Source organism: Lissotriton vulgaris, chromosome 11, assembly GCF_964263255.1.
Source record: "Lissotriton vulgaris chromosome 11, aLisVul1.2, whole genome shotgun sequence".
In the NCBI taxonomy this organism is placed as follows: domain Eukaryota; kingdom Metazoa; phylum Chordata; class Amphibia; order Caudata; family Salamandridae; genus Lissotriton; species Lissotriton vulgaris.
Window position 1 is genome coordinate 253533577 of NC_141699.1, and position 13972 is coordinate 253547548.

The following is a 13972-nucleotide window of genomic DNA, read 5'->3' on the forward strand; positions in this document are numbered from 1 at the left end:
TGGACTTCATTTAGGACATCGTTAAGTCTGTGGATGTCTTTAAGAGAAGAGGTTTCCAGGTAGATCTGCGTGTCATCCGCGTAGAGGTGGAAGTGGATGTTGGCGTTCCTGAGTAACTTGGCGAGCCGTTCCATGTAGATGTTAAAGAGCTGAGGAGAGAGCACTGATCCTTGCGGGACACCCTTGTTGACTTGATGGGTTTCGGAGGTGAAGTTCTTAATTTTTAGTATTTGCGTACGGTTATGTAAGAAGGAGGAAAACCACTTGAGAACTACCTCGCCAAGGCCGGCTCTTTCTTGAAGAGTCATGATGAGGAGCTTGTGGTCCACCGTGTCGAGCGCTGCGGAGAGATCAAGGAGTATGAGGAGGCAGCACTTGTCTGCGTCAAGAGATCCATGAATGTCATCTATGATGTTCAGCATCACGGTTTCTGTGCTGCGGCCTTGTCTGAAGCCGGATCGGAGGGGGTCCAGGAGATTGATGTTGTCCAGATGTTGCGTCAGTTTCAGGAGTACGCAGCGTTCAAGTGTTTTCGAGAGCAAAGGGAGGTTGGATATCGATCTGAAATTGTTCAAGTCAGTTGAGTCAAGACCGGGTTTTTTCAGCAGAGGAGTGACTTGCCCCATTTTTAGACAATCTGGGACCACTCCGCTTTGTAAGGAGCTGTTTATGATTATTCCCCAGATGGACGCTTAGGTAAGCTTCATTTTTTTGATTAAAGAGGGGAGAATGGGGTCTGAAACGTGTGCTGATGGTTTGGAGGTCGAGATCAGTGAGATTATCTCAGTTTCCTGGACGGGGCGAAAGCTTAGCCTGTGGGAGGGAAAGGAGTTGGATGGGAGTGCCAATGGGATGGCCGAGTTGCTCTTCTGGAGGTGTGGGTTGTTGATGTCTAGAGATAGTTCGATTTTTAAGACCTTATCGTTGAAGAAGTTGGCAAAGTTATCACAGAGTTCTTTGGATGCCTGCAGGGATGAGGGCAGGGGCTTGGTTGTTCGTTGTCTGATTATGTTGTAGAGCTCTTTGGGTCTGTTTTTGGATTTGACCAATGCCTCGCGGAAGAAGCTGGATTTCTTGTTTTTGATATGGTTGTTGTACTTCCTACGAGCTGATTTTAGTTGGAGGCGGAGAATGGCGGTTGGGTAGTTTCTCCACTTTCTTTCTTTGGCTCTCAAGTCTTCTTTCTGCGTTGAGGTCCGCAGTGAACCAGGTTCTAGATGGAGTGGCTCGGCTTCTTTTGAGCTTTAGAGGAGCTAGATTGTCGAGTATGGAGACTAACCCCGAGTTGTAGTGGTCGACGAGATCATTGGTCGAGAGGTGCAGTGTGTTACTTGGAAGAAGTAAACTTAGCTTTAAATAAGGTGAGCCTCTGTTCTCCCTCCTCCTCTATGCTCTTTTAGTTACTTATTTTACATGTGATTCTTGTTTGCAAGGCATGCGTATGCACTATGATACAAGGAGCATCTATGAGCAGGATGGTGTGTACTGCTATCTACTCTGATTCAGGCATGTGAATCTATGAAAGACACCCCAATACTGGAGAAGAACAATAGTTACCTACCTGTAATCTGTGGTTCTACAGTATTGGTGTCATTCATAGATTCACATGCACCCGCCCACCTCCCCTCAGAGGCTCCTCAGGCGATAGTGTTGGTTTCACTCCTGTGCGGGAAAATCTGAGAGACTGAGCCTCTGGGAGGAACATTCTGGTGGGTGCTGGCACCTAATTGGCTGCAGTTTGGTCTATACAAAATGACTAGGATAGTCATGAGTGTGGAAGTTTTTTTACACTGTAGCTTAGGGCTACTTTCCTTCCTGGTTGGTTATTACCAAGGGTTTTAGTTTCTTATATGCAAATTATTGCTTTTTTATGTACCGTGGGACTCCTACTCCGACGACGGGGAATGATTCAGGCATGTGAATCTATGAAAGACACCAATACTGGAGAACCACAGACTACAGGTAAGTAACTATTGTTCTTACAGGTAAGTAACGTTTCCTTCTACAACAGCTTGATGCTTTGTTATATTCAGATGCAATCTTCAAGCCCACAGTTATTGGCTTTATGGATTTCTGGACATTGTCGTTTGGTCTACAAAAGTGAAACCTCTGAAATAAAATATGCTGGATTCCTCAACTTAATGATTAATAATAATAAAAATATGGCTCTGTTAAAGAACTACAGTTGCCAAAATTACGTTCACAGTGCACCTATCATTCATTACCTTTTGACTTCACTTAACATTAGGTGTATGCACAGGCACAACTTTAGAGCAAGTATAGCGCCTACATGAACAAAAATTCTAACCTGCATACAAAGAACCTGTTAAAAATATAGATGTTTGTAAACTAACTGGTGTGCCACTTTTATTTAGTCTTTGCAGCTGACACTGCACCATTGGTTTGTCTGGATTTGGAATTGCATGCCTCAGGGTACTATTTTGTTTGTTTTCTATTTGCGGATACAGTAGAGGACGCCTAGTGCTGCTGTTTCAGGCCTGTGATGTCATCGATAGAATGTTGCTACCGAGGAGAAGAGAATATTAGGCAGTTGAGGTTAGGGGGTGAGGAGATGAGTCTGGAGGTGGACCAGAGGAAAGGAGGAGGCCAGGAGACACACTTTTACAGGTAACCTAAAGAGAAGCCTAGGTGCAGATGACCCCTGAGGTTGCTTCTGTTTCGAGTTACCTGGAACATTTTTCAGTCGGATCCTGAAAGATTTCTGAATCAACAGACTGGCTTTTGTGAACCATCCTCCTTCATTGGGATTAGAAATGAATTCTGAGGTATGGAGTGTTTCAGGTGAACTCCCAGCATTCCACCTTTTGAGCGGAGTCCGTGCGTTGCTGGTCTGTAACTGATCGTGTCCCACTTGAGTGTGACTTAGAATGATGGTATTTGATGAGAGTGTGAAAGAAAAAGAACATAGGACCCAGCATAAACCACCTGTTTAGCCCATCGACCACTAAACCCACCACCGACCTGGGGATATATTACTTATTCAAAGGATAATAGGTTGATCACCATTACCTGATGAGTATAATTGAATGTATTTTGAAGGACATCTCAATGGCCAAAGAATATGGTAAATATTTAGCCCGGCAGGGACACTGACTCACATGTTCACTTGCTTTTTAAAAATGCAGATTACATAAGATCGTGTTACACCCAAGAAATTGAATTACAGTTGTGCATTGCAGCGCACTGGCTCTATTGTTTCAGTAGAAGCACCTTGCAAACTGGGAAAATATAATATACATATTTAGTTAGAATGAGCAAAGAGGGGAACAGTTAATGTAATGGCTATGTAAAAGATCACAGTACTTCACCTGATGGGGCAGTGTGTCGTTTGTATGGCTTGCCCATATACTCTCTTGGATATTCCAACTAATTCAGCTTGATTTATATTTAGTTGTATAGTTGAGTGAGTGACACGCCTTGCCCTGTTAATCGCACTGCAGAATCAGTACCGATGAAAGTGAAGGGTCCATTTCACAGTCTTTATTAGTAAAACGCTGGGCGTGGCGCCCATGTAACTGAATTGAAATGAGTAAGGACCCAGTTGCACCTGCCATCAGCAAGAATTGAGACCTTACATATCCGCAACTGCAGAATTCCTACATTTTACTGTTGTCGACATGCACAGCAGCTCAACTTATACCCAACATGCACATTTTGGCATCGCGCAATAAACAGACCACGCAGTGTCAGCGTAAAAGGCCATTTTATTGGACCAGAACTGCGTAATCTGTACATAACAGTAACATAAACAGAATAATAACCACAAACCCCCACTCACACTCCCCTCTCATTCGTTTCACTCGTTCCACTTCATCACAAAGCCCTAGAAGCTCCATACCATGCTTTATTCCTGCCCCTCAATCACTTGTCATCCAGCCCACTCCTTGCGTCCTGCCATTCCTGCTTCTATCCGCCCTACGAACCCCCCCCCCCCCAAGGGATGGGTGTGCCCGCTCTTGACCCCCCTGTCCCTTCAAGTCCCGCCTAAAGCAGCTCTGGCCTAAACTGGCACGCTAGATACCGACCCCAAAAAAACCACCTCCAACAGCCGGGTGGGTGAGTGGCCTTTTTTGCTCCCTCCTGATGGTGCCAGGCGCAGGAAGAGGAAGTTCCCTTCCTCCCCTGCGCCTAAATACCCACTTCCTAACTCCTCCCCTTCCCCTACCTGCCCTATCGCGCGCGAATGATCCTGGGGGAAGACTAGTCTGCGACTGTGCTTCCTCTGGGGCCCGGCATCGCCCAATAAACAGCCCACGCAGTGTCAGCGTAAAAGGCCATTTATTAGACCAGAACTGCGTAATCTGTACATAACAGTAACATAAATAGAATAATAACCACAAACCCCCACTCTCACTACCCTCTCATTCGTTTCACTCGTTCCACTTCATCACAAAGCCCTAGAAGCTCCATACTATGCTTTATTCCTGCCCCTCAATCACTTGTCATCCAGCCCACTCCTTGCGTCCTGCCAGTCATGCTTCTATCCGCCCTACGAACTCCCCCCCAAGGGATGGGTGTGCCTGCTCTTGACTCCCCTGTCCCTTCAAGCCCCGCCAACCAGTGAACCCCCTGTAGGGCGGTTCACTGCCCTACCCCCTTCCAGGTCTGCCAGTCCGCAACACCCACTCCAGCCTTCACTCCCTGCGACACCAGATAGCCTCATTCCACAACCTGCTCACCACATCTCTAATCTCCATCATGTAATACGCATTGCCCAGCTGGGACAAGTGCACCCTGTCGTCCCTGAAAACTAAAGGTTCTTCAAGTCTGATCCCACCATGAGCAATAACCTTAATGTCTTTGTCCCCACAGTAAGGTCTCATTGCCCTATTGAGCTTCCTTCGTGCCTTTTCGATTGCCCCATGCTTCATAGCCCCTCTCCACACTTTCCTGGGGAACAACTCTGTCCAGGCATTGCAAGTCCCTGCAAGCCTCTCATTCAACACATCCAGGTCCCGTTGCATGAGTTGTAAAAGTGCCAATCCGGACAGCTGCACCAGGTCATTTTCCCCCAGATGTATGATCAACAAATCAGGACATCCCAGCTGTGGGATCATCTTCGCGAGCCAGGGCAGTAGTGCCCCCCATCGCATGCCACTTTTGCCCCACCATTGTACCTCATGCAAGTGTCCTTTCAGTCCCAGGTTACGGCTGTAAACCTGCTGCTCCGCATATTTGGATGCCCAATGCACGAAGGAGTGCCCAACAATCCATGTCACCGTCTTACCGCCCGGTCCACCCACGCAACCTACGAAGAAAAAGAAGTTAGAACAAAAACAAACAACATGAATCGACCAACATCCTGCTTGGGACCACCCTACTTCCAAACATACCTCTCGCAACAACGTGACTTCCATCGCCCAAGTCTCCTAATCCTATCCCAGGACCAACCCAACCGGGCCGCAGCTGTCGCAGCCCCGATCCGGAAAGAGTGGGTCCCGAAACCAGACTCATCCATGCCCAACCGTCGCAAAGCTTTGCGCAACACGGCCAACAACTGACCCGCAGTCATTTTCGCGCCAGACGATTGACAAAAAATCTCCCCACGTGCCACACTCGCCGTCCCCAGGAAAGCACGCCATTCCAAAACAGGGCAAACCGCCCCATCCGTCTCATTCAGCCATACCCACTTGCCCCTGCCCAACTGATCCGTTTTGGAGCACCGCAGTCAAATACCCAAGCGCCCCCCCATCCACTCGAATCTCCTCAAACAACCTGCCAGCCCCTCTCCTCGTACCCAACAGCTCAGACACCCTAAACGCCCCGAAAAACATCCACACCATACACAAGCGGAAAAGGCCAACCTCAAACCGGTCGTAACATTCCGGCAACACCCCAACCAGCCGGACCAACAACTCAAAAGTTACAGCTTCCCTCAGCCTGCCCCCCCCCCCACTCCCCCGCTCCCTGCCCCAACCCCGCAACATCCTGCTCAGGATCACATCCTTGGTTGGTCAAAACCCAGAAACAATACACAGTAAAAAGATATCCCCGCCAATTTGCCAGAAATTGTAGCGGCAGTCAAACCCCGATCCACACAATCCAACACATAACCTCTCAGCCCCTGTTCCACTGCCGACTCCACACCCACGACGCCATTCAACGTCCAGCCCGTGAAATCACTAAATTCAGACGATGCCAAACGATATGTCCTCCTTGTGGTCTCTGCCAGCGAATCTTCCACCAGTCCAATCATCCTCACTCCCCCAAGGCCCAGATGCCGGCCGGCAGCTCGGTCTTGCATGTATCCGCTCCCGGTGCCAGGTGCCGGAACTGCTGCCACTGCGAACGAGACAAAGCATCTGCAATGTCATTATTCGCTCCAGGGACATGCTTAGCCCGAAACACCACATTCAACCGCAGACAAGCCAACATGAATCTCCGTAACAGCCGCAACACTCTCAGGTCCCTTGCCCTCTGATGATTCACCAGCTCCACAACCGTCATATTGTCCACATGGAAGAGCACCGACCTGTTTCGAAATTCCCCCCCACACCTCCGGCGCCACCAGCAAAGGGAAGAATTCCAAGAAAGCAATGCTCCTCCCCGGTTTGATCTAGGAGGCCGGCCAGCTCTCCGCACACCACCTGCCTTCCCAGAAAACACCAAACCCCGCTGACCCAGCTGCGTCAGAGTAAATTTGGCATTGCCAGACTGCCCTCTCCTCGTCAAAGTCCAGAGACACACTGTTGAATTCATGCAAGAAAGTAATCCATGTCCTCAAGTCCGCCCTCACTCCCATAGAAATCCTGACTCTGTGATGTGGAAACACTGCCCCCGACATGGCCATGCCGAGCCGCCTGCAGAACGTCCGCCCTGCCCGCGCTACCCTACACGCAAAGTTAAGGAAACCCAGAAGTTTCTGCACTGCCCGCAAAGGAATCCGCTTCTCCCCCACCGCCCAGTCCAGACATGCCAGGATCTCCGCCACTTTGGCCGCAGGGAGGCGCGCCAGCCACTGCATCGAGTCCAGTTCGATCCGCAGGAAGGTGAGGCAACAGCTGGGACCAGCCGTCAGCTCCGGCGCCAGAGGCACCCCAAACTGAAAGGCCATCTCCTGGAAGAGGAAATCATCCAAGTAGTGAGTGACCTCACGGCACCCACTAACTCGCACCATAACCCACTGCAGAAAAGTGCTGAATAGCTCGAAAAGGGCGCAGGAGATTGCGCACCCCATGGGCAAAACCTTGTCCACGTAGATGGCCCCCCCAAACTGCATGCCTAAGAGCGGAAAATCCGCCGGGTGAATAGGCAGTAAACGGAAAGCAGACTTGATGTCACATTTCGCCAATTCCGCTCCCGTCCCACAGACCCTCACCAGACGGATCGCATCGTCCACCGACGCATAGAGCACTCTAGAATCTTCCTCCGCAATAAAGTCATTCACTGACTGGCCCTCCGGCCATGACAGGTGGTGTATCATCCTGAACTCCCCCTCTTCTTTCTTCGGCACCACCCCCCAATGGGGGAGATGATCAGATCCTTCAACGGCCAGTCAGTAAACGGGCCAGCCACCCTGCCTTCCTCCACCTCCCTCTTCAACTTTGCAGACACTACACTCGGCAGCTCCTTGGCAGATCTCAATTTGTCGGCCCAACGGCGCTCCCTGGGACCTTGGTAGCCCACTCTAAAACCCTCAGTGAAACCCCAGAAAAGCCGCGCCGCCGCCTCCTGATCCAGGTAGCACGAGAGCCACGGGGCCATCGCCTCCACCCTAACCGGTGTAGGCGCCCTTCGGTCCAGGCTGGCCCCGCCCTCTGGCGTTCCTCCATTGCTCTGAGGGGGTGGTAAGCGTGAGGCACTGAGTAAGGGCATGTTTCCCGCCGCATTTCGAACATTCGTGCTTGAACTTACAGGGGTACCGGGAACAATACCCCTTATTGTAGCTCCAACATGCCCCCGTGGAATAACCCCCAGGCTTGGACTGCTGCCCCGAGACGATGGTGTTGGGCACCGTTCCCCCACCCGCCCCGCCTTGGGCGGGACGCGGCGGAAAAGACCGATAACCAACCGGCAGGCCACTGGCCGTGTGCGTGGACGCAGTGGAGTGCGAAGACGTCATCCACTGAACCCAGAGTTCCTGATCCACCTCCCCCCAACTCTTTTCGGGATTCGCACTGACCCCGGCTCGAAACTCTTCATCATAGCTCAGCCACGCAAAACCCCCGAACTGCATCTGGGCCTTGCGAATGATGTCCATGTATTTGAATAGCGCAATCACCCTGTCCAAATACTTCTGACAGTAAACACTGGCATAAATCAAGAACGCTGACGTCCAATTCTCCATCATCACCAGCACCCTAGGGTGCCTCGTCAGCTCCCACTCCTCCTCTTTGGACCCCTCCTTGGCCTGCACCTCCCTATGTAGCAACTTAAAGACATCCACAAACTCATGCTTCCAGATCCACTCCTTGAGTTTGTCCGAGAGATGCGAGCCCAACGGCATCGCCAGCCCCATATATGGCAGTTTCTTAGGCACCTTCACTCCCTTCTCCTCTTTACCCTCCCCTTTGTCCGTCTGCACCCCCAAAGTCACCGACTTACCGTCCACCTTCTTACCATCCTCCGGTGGACCGCCCGATGGCTTCTCCGCCTCCCGCACCGAACCATCACCCACTCCCACCGACCTACAAGTCCTCTTCCGCCCCTCACCCCCCCGAGGAACATCCTCCCAGGCCGACCACCAGGCTCCCTCACCTGTGAGTGCCGAGCTCAGCTCCCGGGGCCGTCCTCTTGACGCTGTCACCTAGACTGCCGCCGTCCCGGCATTGGTCTTCGTCGATGCCGGGGCCTGCAAAACACCAAGGTCGCCGTTGTCCGCAGCGCCTCCTAAGCCTTCCACGTCATCCCGCACCTCCCCGTCCTCCAGCTCCTCACTCTCCGCACCATAATCCAACTCAAGCACCGGTTCCAGATCCACACGCACATTGTCCACCTCCTTCACAGCCCTCTTCACACCTTTCTGTACACCACCCCGCACACGCACGCCAGTCTCCACACGTGCCGCAGGAGCCCGAGCCCTCGGTGGAGGGACAGCCGCCGCGGACTGCCCTACTGCTTCTGTCCTGCGTCTTGGAGCCGTCTTGCACCCCGCCAGGCACCCCCGAGCTCTGCCGACAGCCGCCGGCTTGGATCCCCTCCCACCCCTCAGGTCGCTCCAACCTGAGCGGGCCCCAGCACCATCGGGCCTCAAAGCCGTCCTGGCCGTCCCTACACCTGCCATGCCCCTTTTGGGGGGGTAGTCCTGCACTGACTTCCTGGCCCTGACTCTCCTGAGCTCTTCTTCCAACTCCGCTTCCCTCTCCTCTTCAGAGGTCGGGGTGGGAGGGCCCTCAACCTCATGGCCCCACACAGCACCCACTCTGGCCCTAGTCTGTTCGGCTCACCTAACCTCCTGTATCTGAGCCAAGATCCTCTCACCCCTTGCCCTGTCCTCCCAGGAAGTGGCGCCCCAAATCTGGGGGTGTGGGGGCGGGCAGTAGCCATAGAATTCGGCCCCCGGGGGAAAGAAATCCACCTGAGGCAACCCAGGGACCTAACCAGACCCCCCTCCCACGGGAACCAGGGTGGAAGGCCCACCCCAGCCCCCCAAGTCACCCACCGCCGCCTGCCCCGCTGGGGTAGGGGTGCCTGCCCTGGAGCTGGTCGACAGGTCGATGGGGGCTTCTTCAGACTGCCCCTCGTCCACCCTCTCCGTGTCCCCAGTCAAGCCCGAGCCAAGGGAGGTGGGAGAAGGCTGCCCGACCAACCCGGTATCCCCAAGCCCACCAGGGGCCCCCTCCGAGGACTACGAGGGCCCAGCAAGGCTGTCCCCCTGCCCCTCCCCCTGCACAGCGCAGGCCGGCACGTGCTCGGGACCCAGGAGCTGAGGCGCGGGAGGCGCGGCCCTCACAGCAGCCCCCGTGGCCCCAGGCAGAAACGCGATCGGAGGGAAGGCCCGCGGGGGCAGGCTCTTGCGTTTCCCGCCCCTCGCCGGGTCTCTGGGCGCTCCGCCCCCCCTCCGATCGCTGCCAAGTCCCTGCGCGTCGGGCTCATCATCTAAACAGGCCACGACCGCAGCCTTCACCCCCGCGGAAGCAGCGCGTGTGCCCCTGGTGGCCCCCACCCAGGCCTGCCCTAACGGTATACAACTGTTACAACGAAGTTTTTACAACGCACTACCATTACAACGCAGGCATTACCACGCATACCATTACAACGCATTGCGCTGGGGGGCGTCTAGGATAGGGAAGAAGTATAATTTTATATCCAACACCTTCCCTAGTGTCCACGGTGACTGTTGTTGGAATATAAAATTATACTTACCACTATCCAGCACCTCTAAGCGCTATGCGTTGTAACGGTATTCGTTGTAAATACCGCGTTGTAATGGTATGCGTGGTAAAAGTATGCGTTGTAACGTCATACATCCTGCCCTAACACTCCCGGCTGAATGAGATCCTCCCGCCCGGCCCGCGCAAGCAGCAACAAGGCCTCCCGGACCTCCTCCGCAGACACGCCCGACATCGTGCTAAATGTCACGCTTTCGGCGTTAGCTAAGAAACGGTTGTCGTGCAAAAACAGCCCCGCCGCTAATCAAAGAACTAAGAACCCACAGGCCACTAAACCCTGGAAAAAACTAACGCTAAGCTAACCTATTTTTTTGCTCCCTCCCAATGGTGCCAGGCGCAGGAAGAGGAAGTTCGCTTCCTCTCCTGCGCCTAAATACCCACCCCCTAACTCCTCCCCTTCCCCTACCTGGCCTATCGTGCGCGAATGACCCCGGGGGATGACTAGTTTGCGACTGTGCTTCCCCCGGGGCCCGGCATTACATTGTACAGCGCTATCCATCTAGGGTTGCTTATATATAACCCCACAGGTACCTAATAAAAGTTGCGCGGCACGGAGCTACTGTGTGGAATTCCCCTGCGCACAATTATGAGAGAGAGGGCTAGTGTTCCCGCAACTATGTTTCCCGGATGCGGAAACACGATGTTACCGGCTGAAAATATCAGAATAAGGATTTGTGTCTGTAATTAATGGTCCTCATTCTGTGTGGGTTAAGTCCTAATTGGAGGAACACAATTTCTCTATACTCCTATCCGGGTCCATAGACTTTTGCTTACGAGGGATGCTATTGACACATAATACATGTATCTATATAGGGTGGCTAATCACCCCTAAGGGTCTCAATACGCTGTTTCTAGGCACTGGCAGATTAAGTGATTTGCCCAGAAACTTAGGGTGTTCATTCGACGCCGAGACCCGAACCTGGGTTCCCAGCTCCAAAAACGGCAGCTCTGCTCTCGTAGATAACTCGTTTGTATACAGCGTTCTCATCTCCGATTGTTACCCTATGGTTTTCTCCTTGAGAGGAGCATCTCTCGTCTACAGTTGTTTAATGACATTGCATATATACATGCCATTCTGCAGCAGTTTACTGATGGAGTTCAAAATACTTCTCACTTTCGGACTTGACTGGGTATAGTTACACTGTAAAGGGCAGCAAGATAATTATTTAATGTTAAGTTAGCTGGGTCTGGTGGCTACGTGGACTAATGCATCCACTGTAGGGGCCTGCGTTTGGCATCATGGTCAAAGGTTTTAAATTCCGCCGGGTGCGCTCAACCTTTCATCCTTCTGGGATCGATAAAATGAGTACTATTGAGTTGGGTAACAATAAATATCTGTTATTCAGGCCAGCGCCAAGATACCCATCGGAGTGAACGTGCTCTTTACAAATACACGTTGTGTTAGAACTCGTGAACCAGAAACGCTGCACTCAGAATGACCCTCGCGAACACCAGTAGTATTTAATATTTACAAGTCACTGGTTCATTTACCTTCACCAGCAATTATGACGAGGAGACTTCATAGAGTCTCTGGGTAGAGGGTACCCCTCCCCTCCACCCCTCATTACCACCCGCACTTCTGATCTGAACTTTAACTTAGTCTAATAACAATAGTTATACATCAGTAACGGGGAAGGTTCTCTTATACGTGATGATGCTCATATATTTTAAGGAATCTCAAACTCCTTTCCCCATCAAGGACCCAGGTAGTAATGGTTTCGGGTGGTCTTGAGTGCATTACACCTGTTTAATCCGTGTTGTTCAGTCCTAGCGAGCATATTTTCCTGTTTCAGCACAAATGGCATGTGTTGTTGTAAGATTTGCATTTGCTAATGGTGACTGCGGTCCCTTGCAGCTACGCGCAGCCCACGACTACGAGGAGAGGAAGCTGATCCGTGCTGCTATCCGCCAGCTCCGAACCGAAGAAATTGAAGGTCAGTGATGCCTTTACACACACTGCTCGAGAGACTGTTTTCTTTCTTCCTGACCCCTTGTCGCTGTAGAGGTGAAATCTTGCTATTTATTAACGAAAGGTTTTCATTCTTCTAGCAATTTCCTCCATTGTTGGCCGTAGCAGGGAGCGTGATGTGGATAAACGGGCTCACAGAAAACAAGAGAATTACGCTGACTGTTCCTCGTCGTTGGTGAGTGCGAGAATAAATGACCTGTAAATGCCGAGTGAAGGGCTTCGTAATAGACTGGAGTCTTGACTGTTTCGAAGAGCTTTTCTCAGACTTTGAAGTAGTCAAATTGTCTGCCTCATTGTTTTCTACTTCAAGTGTCCCTTGGTTTCCCCCACCTTAGTGTTTCCACCTGCCTTCCTATCTCACTTTTCCTCCTGTAGGTGTTCCCTGTTCCTAAGGGTTTCTCCTACTTATTTAGTCCCAAGTGTCTCGAGTTTGACCTTTTATCACCCCCCTCTTTCTCGTGTGAACAAAAAACCTTCACCTTTTTATATCCGGTTTGAAAACTGTTTCTCTTCTGTAGCCCCATCTCTCTACTGTTCAACCTCTCACATGCTTTCAGTCCTTTGCTTGTTTTCAAAGCTTTATGCAGAGCTAACATGTGGCCCTCTTGAGAGTGCTTCTCAATACAGCAGGAGGGGAATAAGGAATCAAGTCTTAAAATTACCGTTGTTACTGTAGGAAGATGGGTTTCTGTTGCAGTAACCTCCTCCACTTTTTGCCAGACTACTGATGCACTTTTTAACTTGATGTGCCCTGGGTAACTGCCAATCAGGTTCCCATGGCCTGTGTTCTTTCCCCAAAACTGTACCTTGTGCCCTCAATTAGGACCACTATGGCCACATGTCAATTCCTTGTAAAAGGTACCATGGGTACCAAGGGCAATGTGGCCCGGGAAGGCCCCTAAGGGCTGCAGCACTAATTGTGCCAACCTTAGAGGCCATGTACCTTTATACACACTCACTGCCATTGCAGGCTGCGTGTTGTTTTGGTGCAGAAAAAAGTGAAGAAAAAAAGTGAAGAGTTGACATGGCACACATCCCTGTGTACCATGCCTACAACCCACTGCCCTGGCATAGGTCAGCCACCCCTTTGGCTGGATGTACTATGCCAGTAGTGAGGGTATAGGTGCCTGCACCCCTACAGTGTCTAATCCAATTCTTAGACAGTGTAACTTCAGTAATGCCATTAAGAGTATATGGTGATGCGAGTTTGTAATTACGAACACCACAGCACCATACTAGCTTTAATGAAAACTGGGAAGTTTAGTATCAAACTTCTCAGCACATTAAACACACACTGATGCCAGTGTGGGATTTATTGAAAAATGCACTCAGAGGGCATCTTAGAGATGCCCCCTGAAAAACGCCCAGCCTCTGGTGGGCTCCCTGACTGGTGCACACCCACCTGCCACCAAAAGACATGTTTCTGGACCCCTAGGGTGGGAGCCTTCGTTCCCTGAGCCCAGAAACAAAGCCTTTCCTGGGCGGAGTTGTCACCCACCCCCCCAACCCCCTCCAGGCATGGAAGAGCCATCTGTGGCAGGGTAGCTTCAAAGGCCTTGCAGTCTTTGTAATGCGACCCCAGCCTCTCCTGCTATCAGGAGCAGGCCCCCTTCCTGTCTCCCTTCTTTTTTGGAGGGACGACCGGCAAGAA

At 51.6% G+C, this 13972-nt stretch overlaps 1 protein-coding gene across 2 annotated transcripts in view; it reads left to right on the forward strand.

Annotated features, from left to right (window-relative positions):
- Window positions 1–13972, forward strand: part of SMTN (smoothelin) — a 1042724-nt gene that overhangs the window by 289674 nt on the left and 739078 nt on the right. For both annotated transcript variants that reach the window (XM_086943175.1, XM_086943174.1), the window contains exons 5-6: window positions 12208–12286; window positions 12402–12496. In XM_086943175.1, the coding sequence (XP_086799301.1) occupies window positions 12208–12286; window positions 12402–12496 (174 nt within the window). The remainder of the gene's footprint in view (window positions 1–12207; window positions 12287–12401; window positions 12497–13972) is intronic.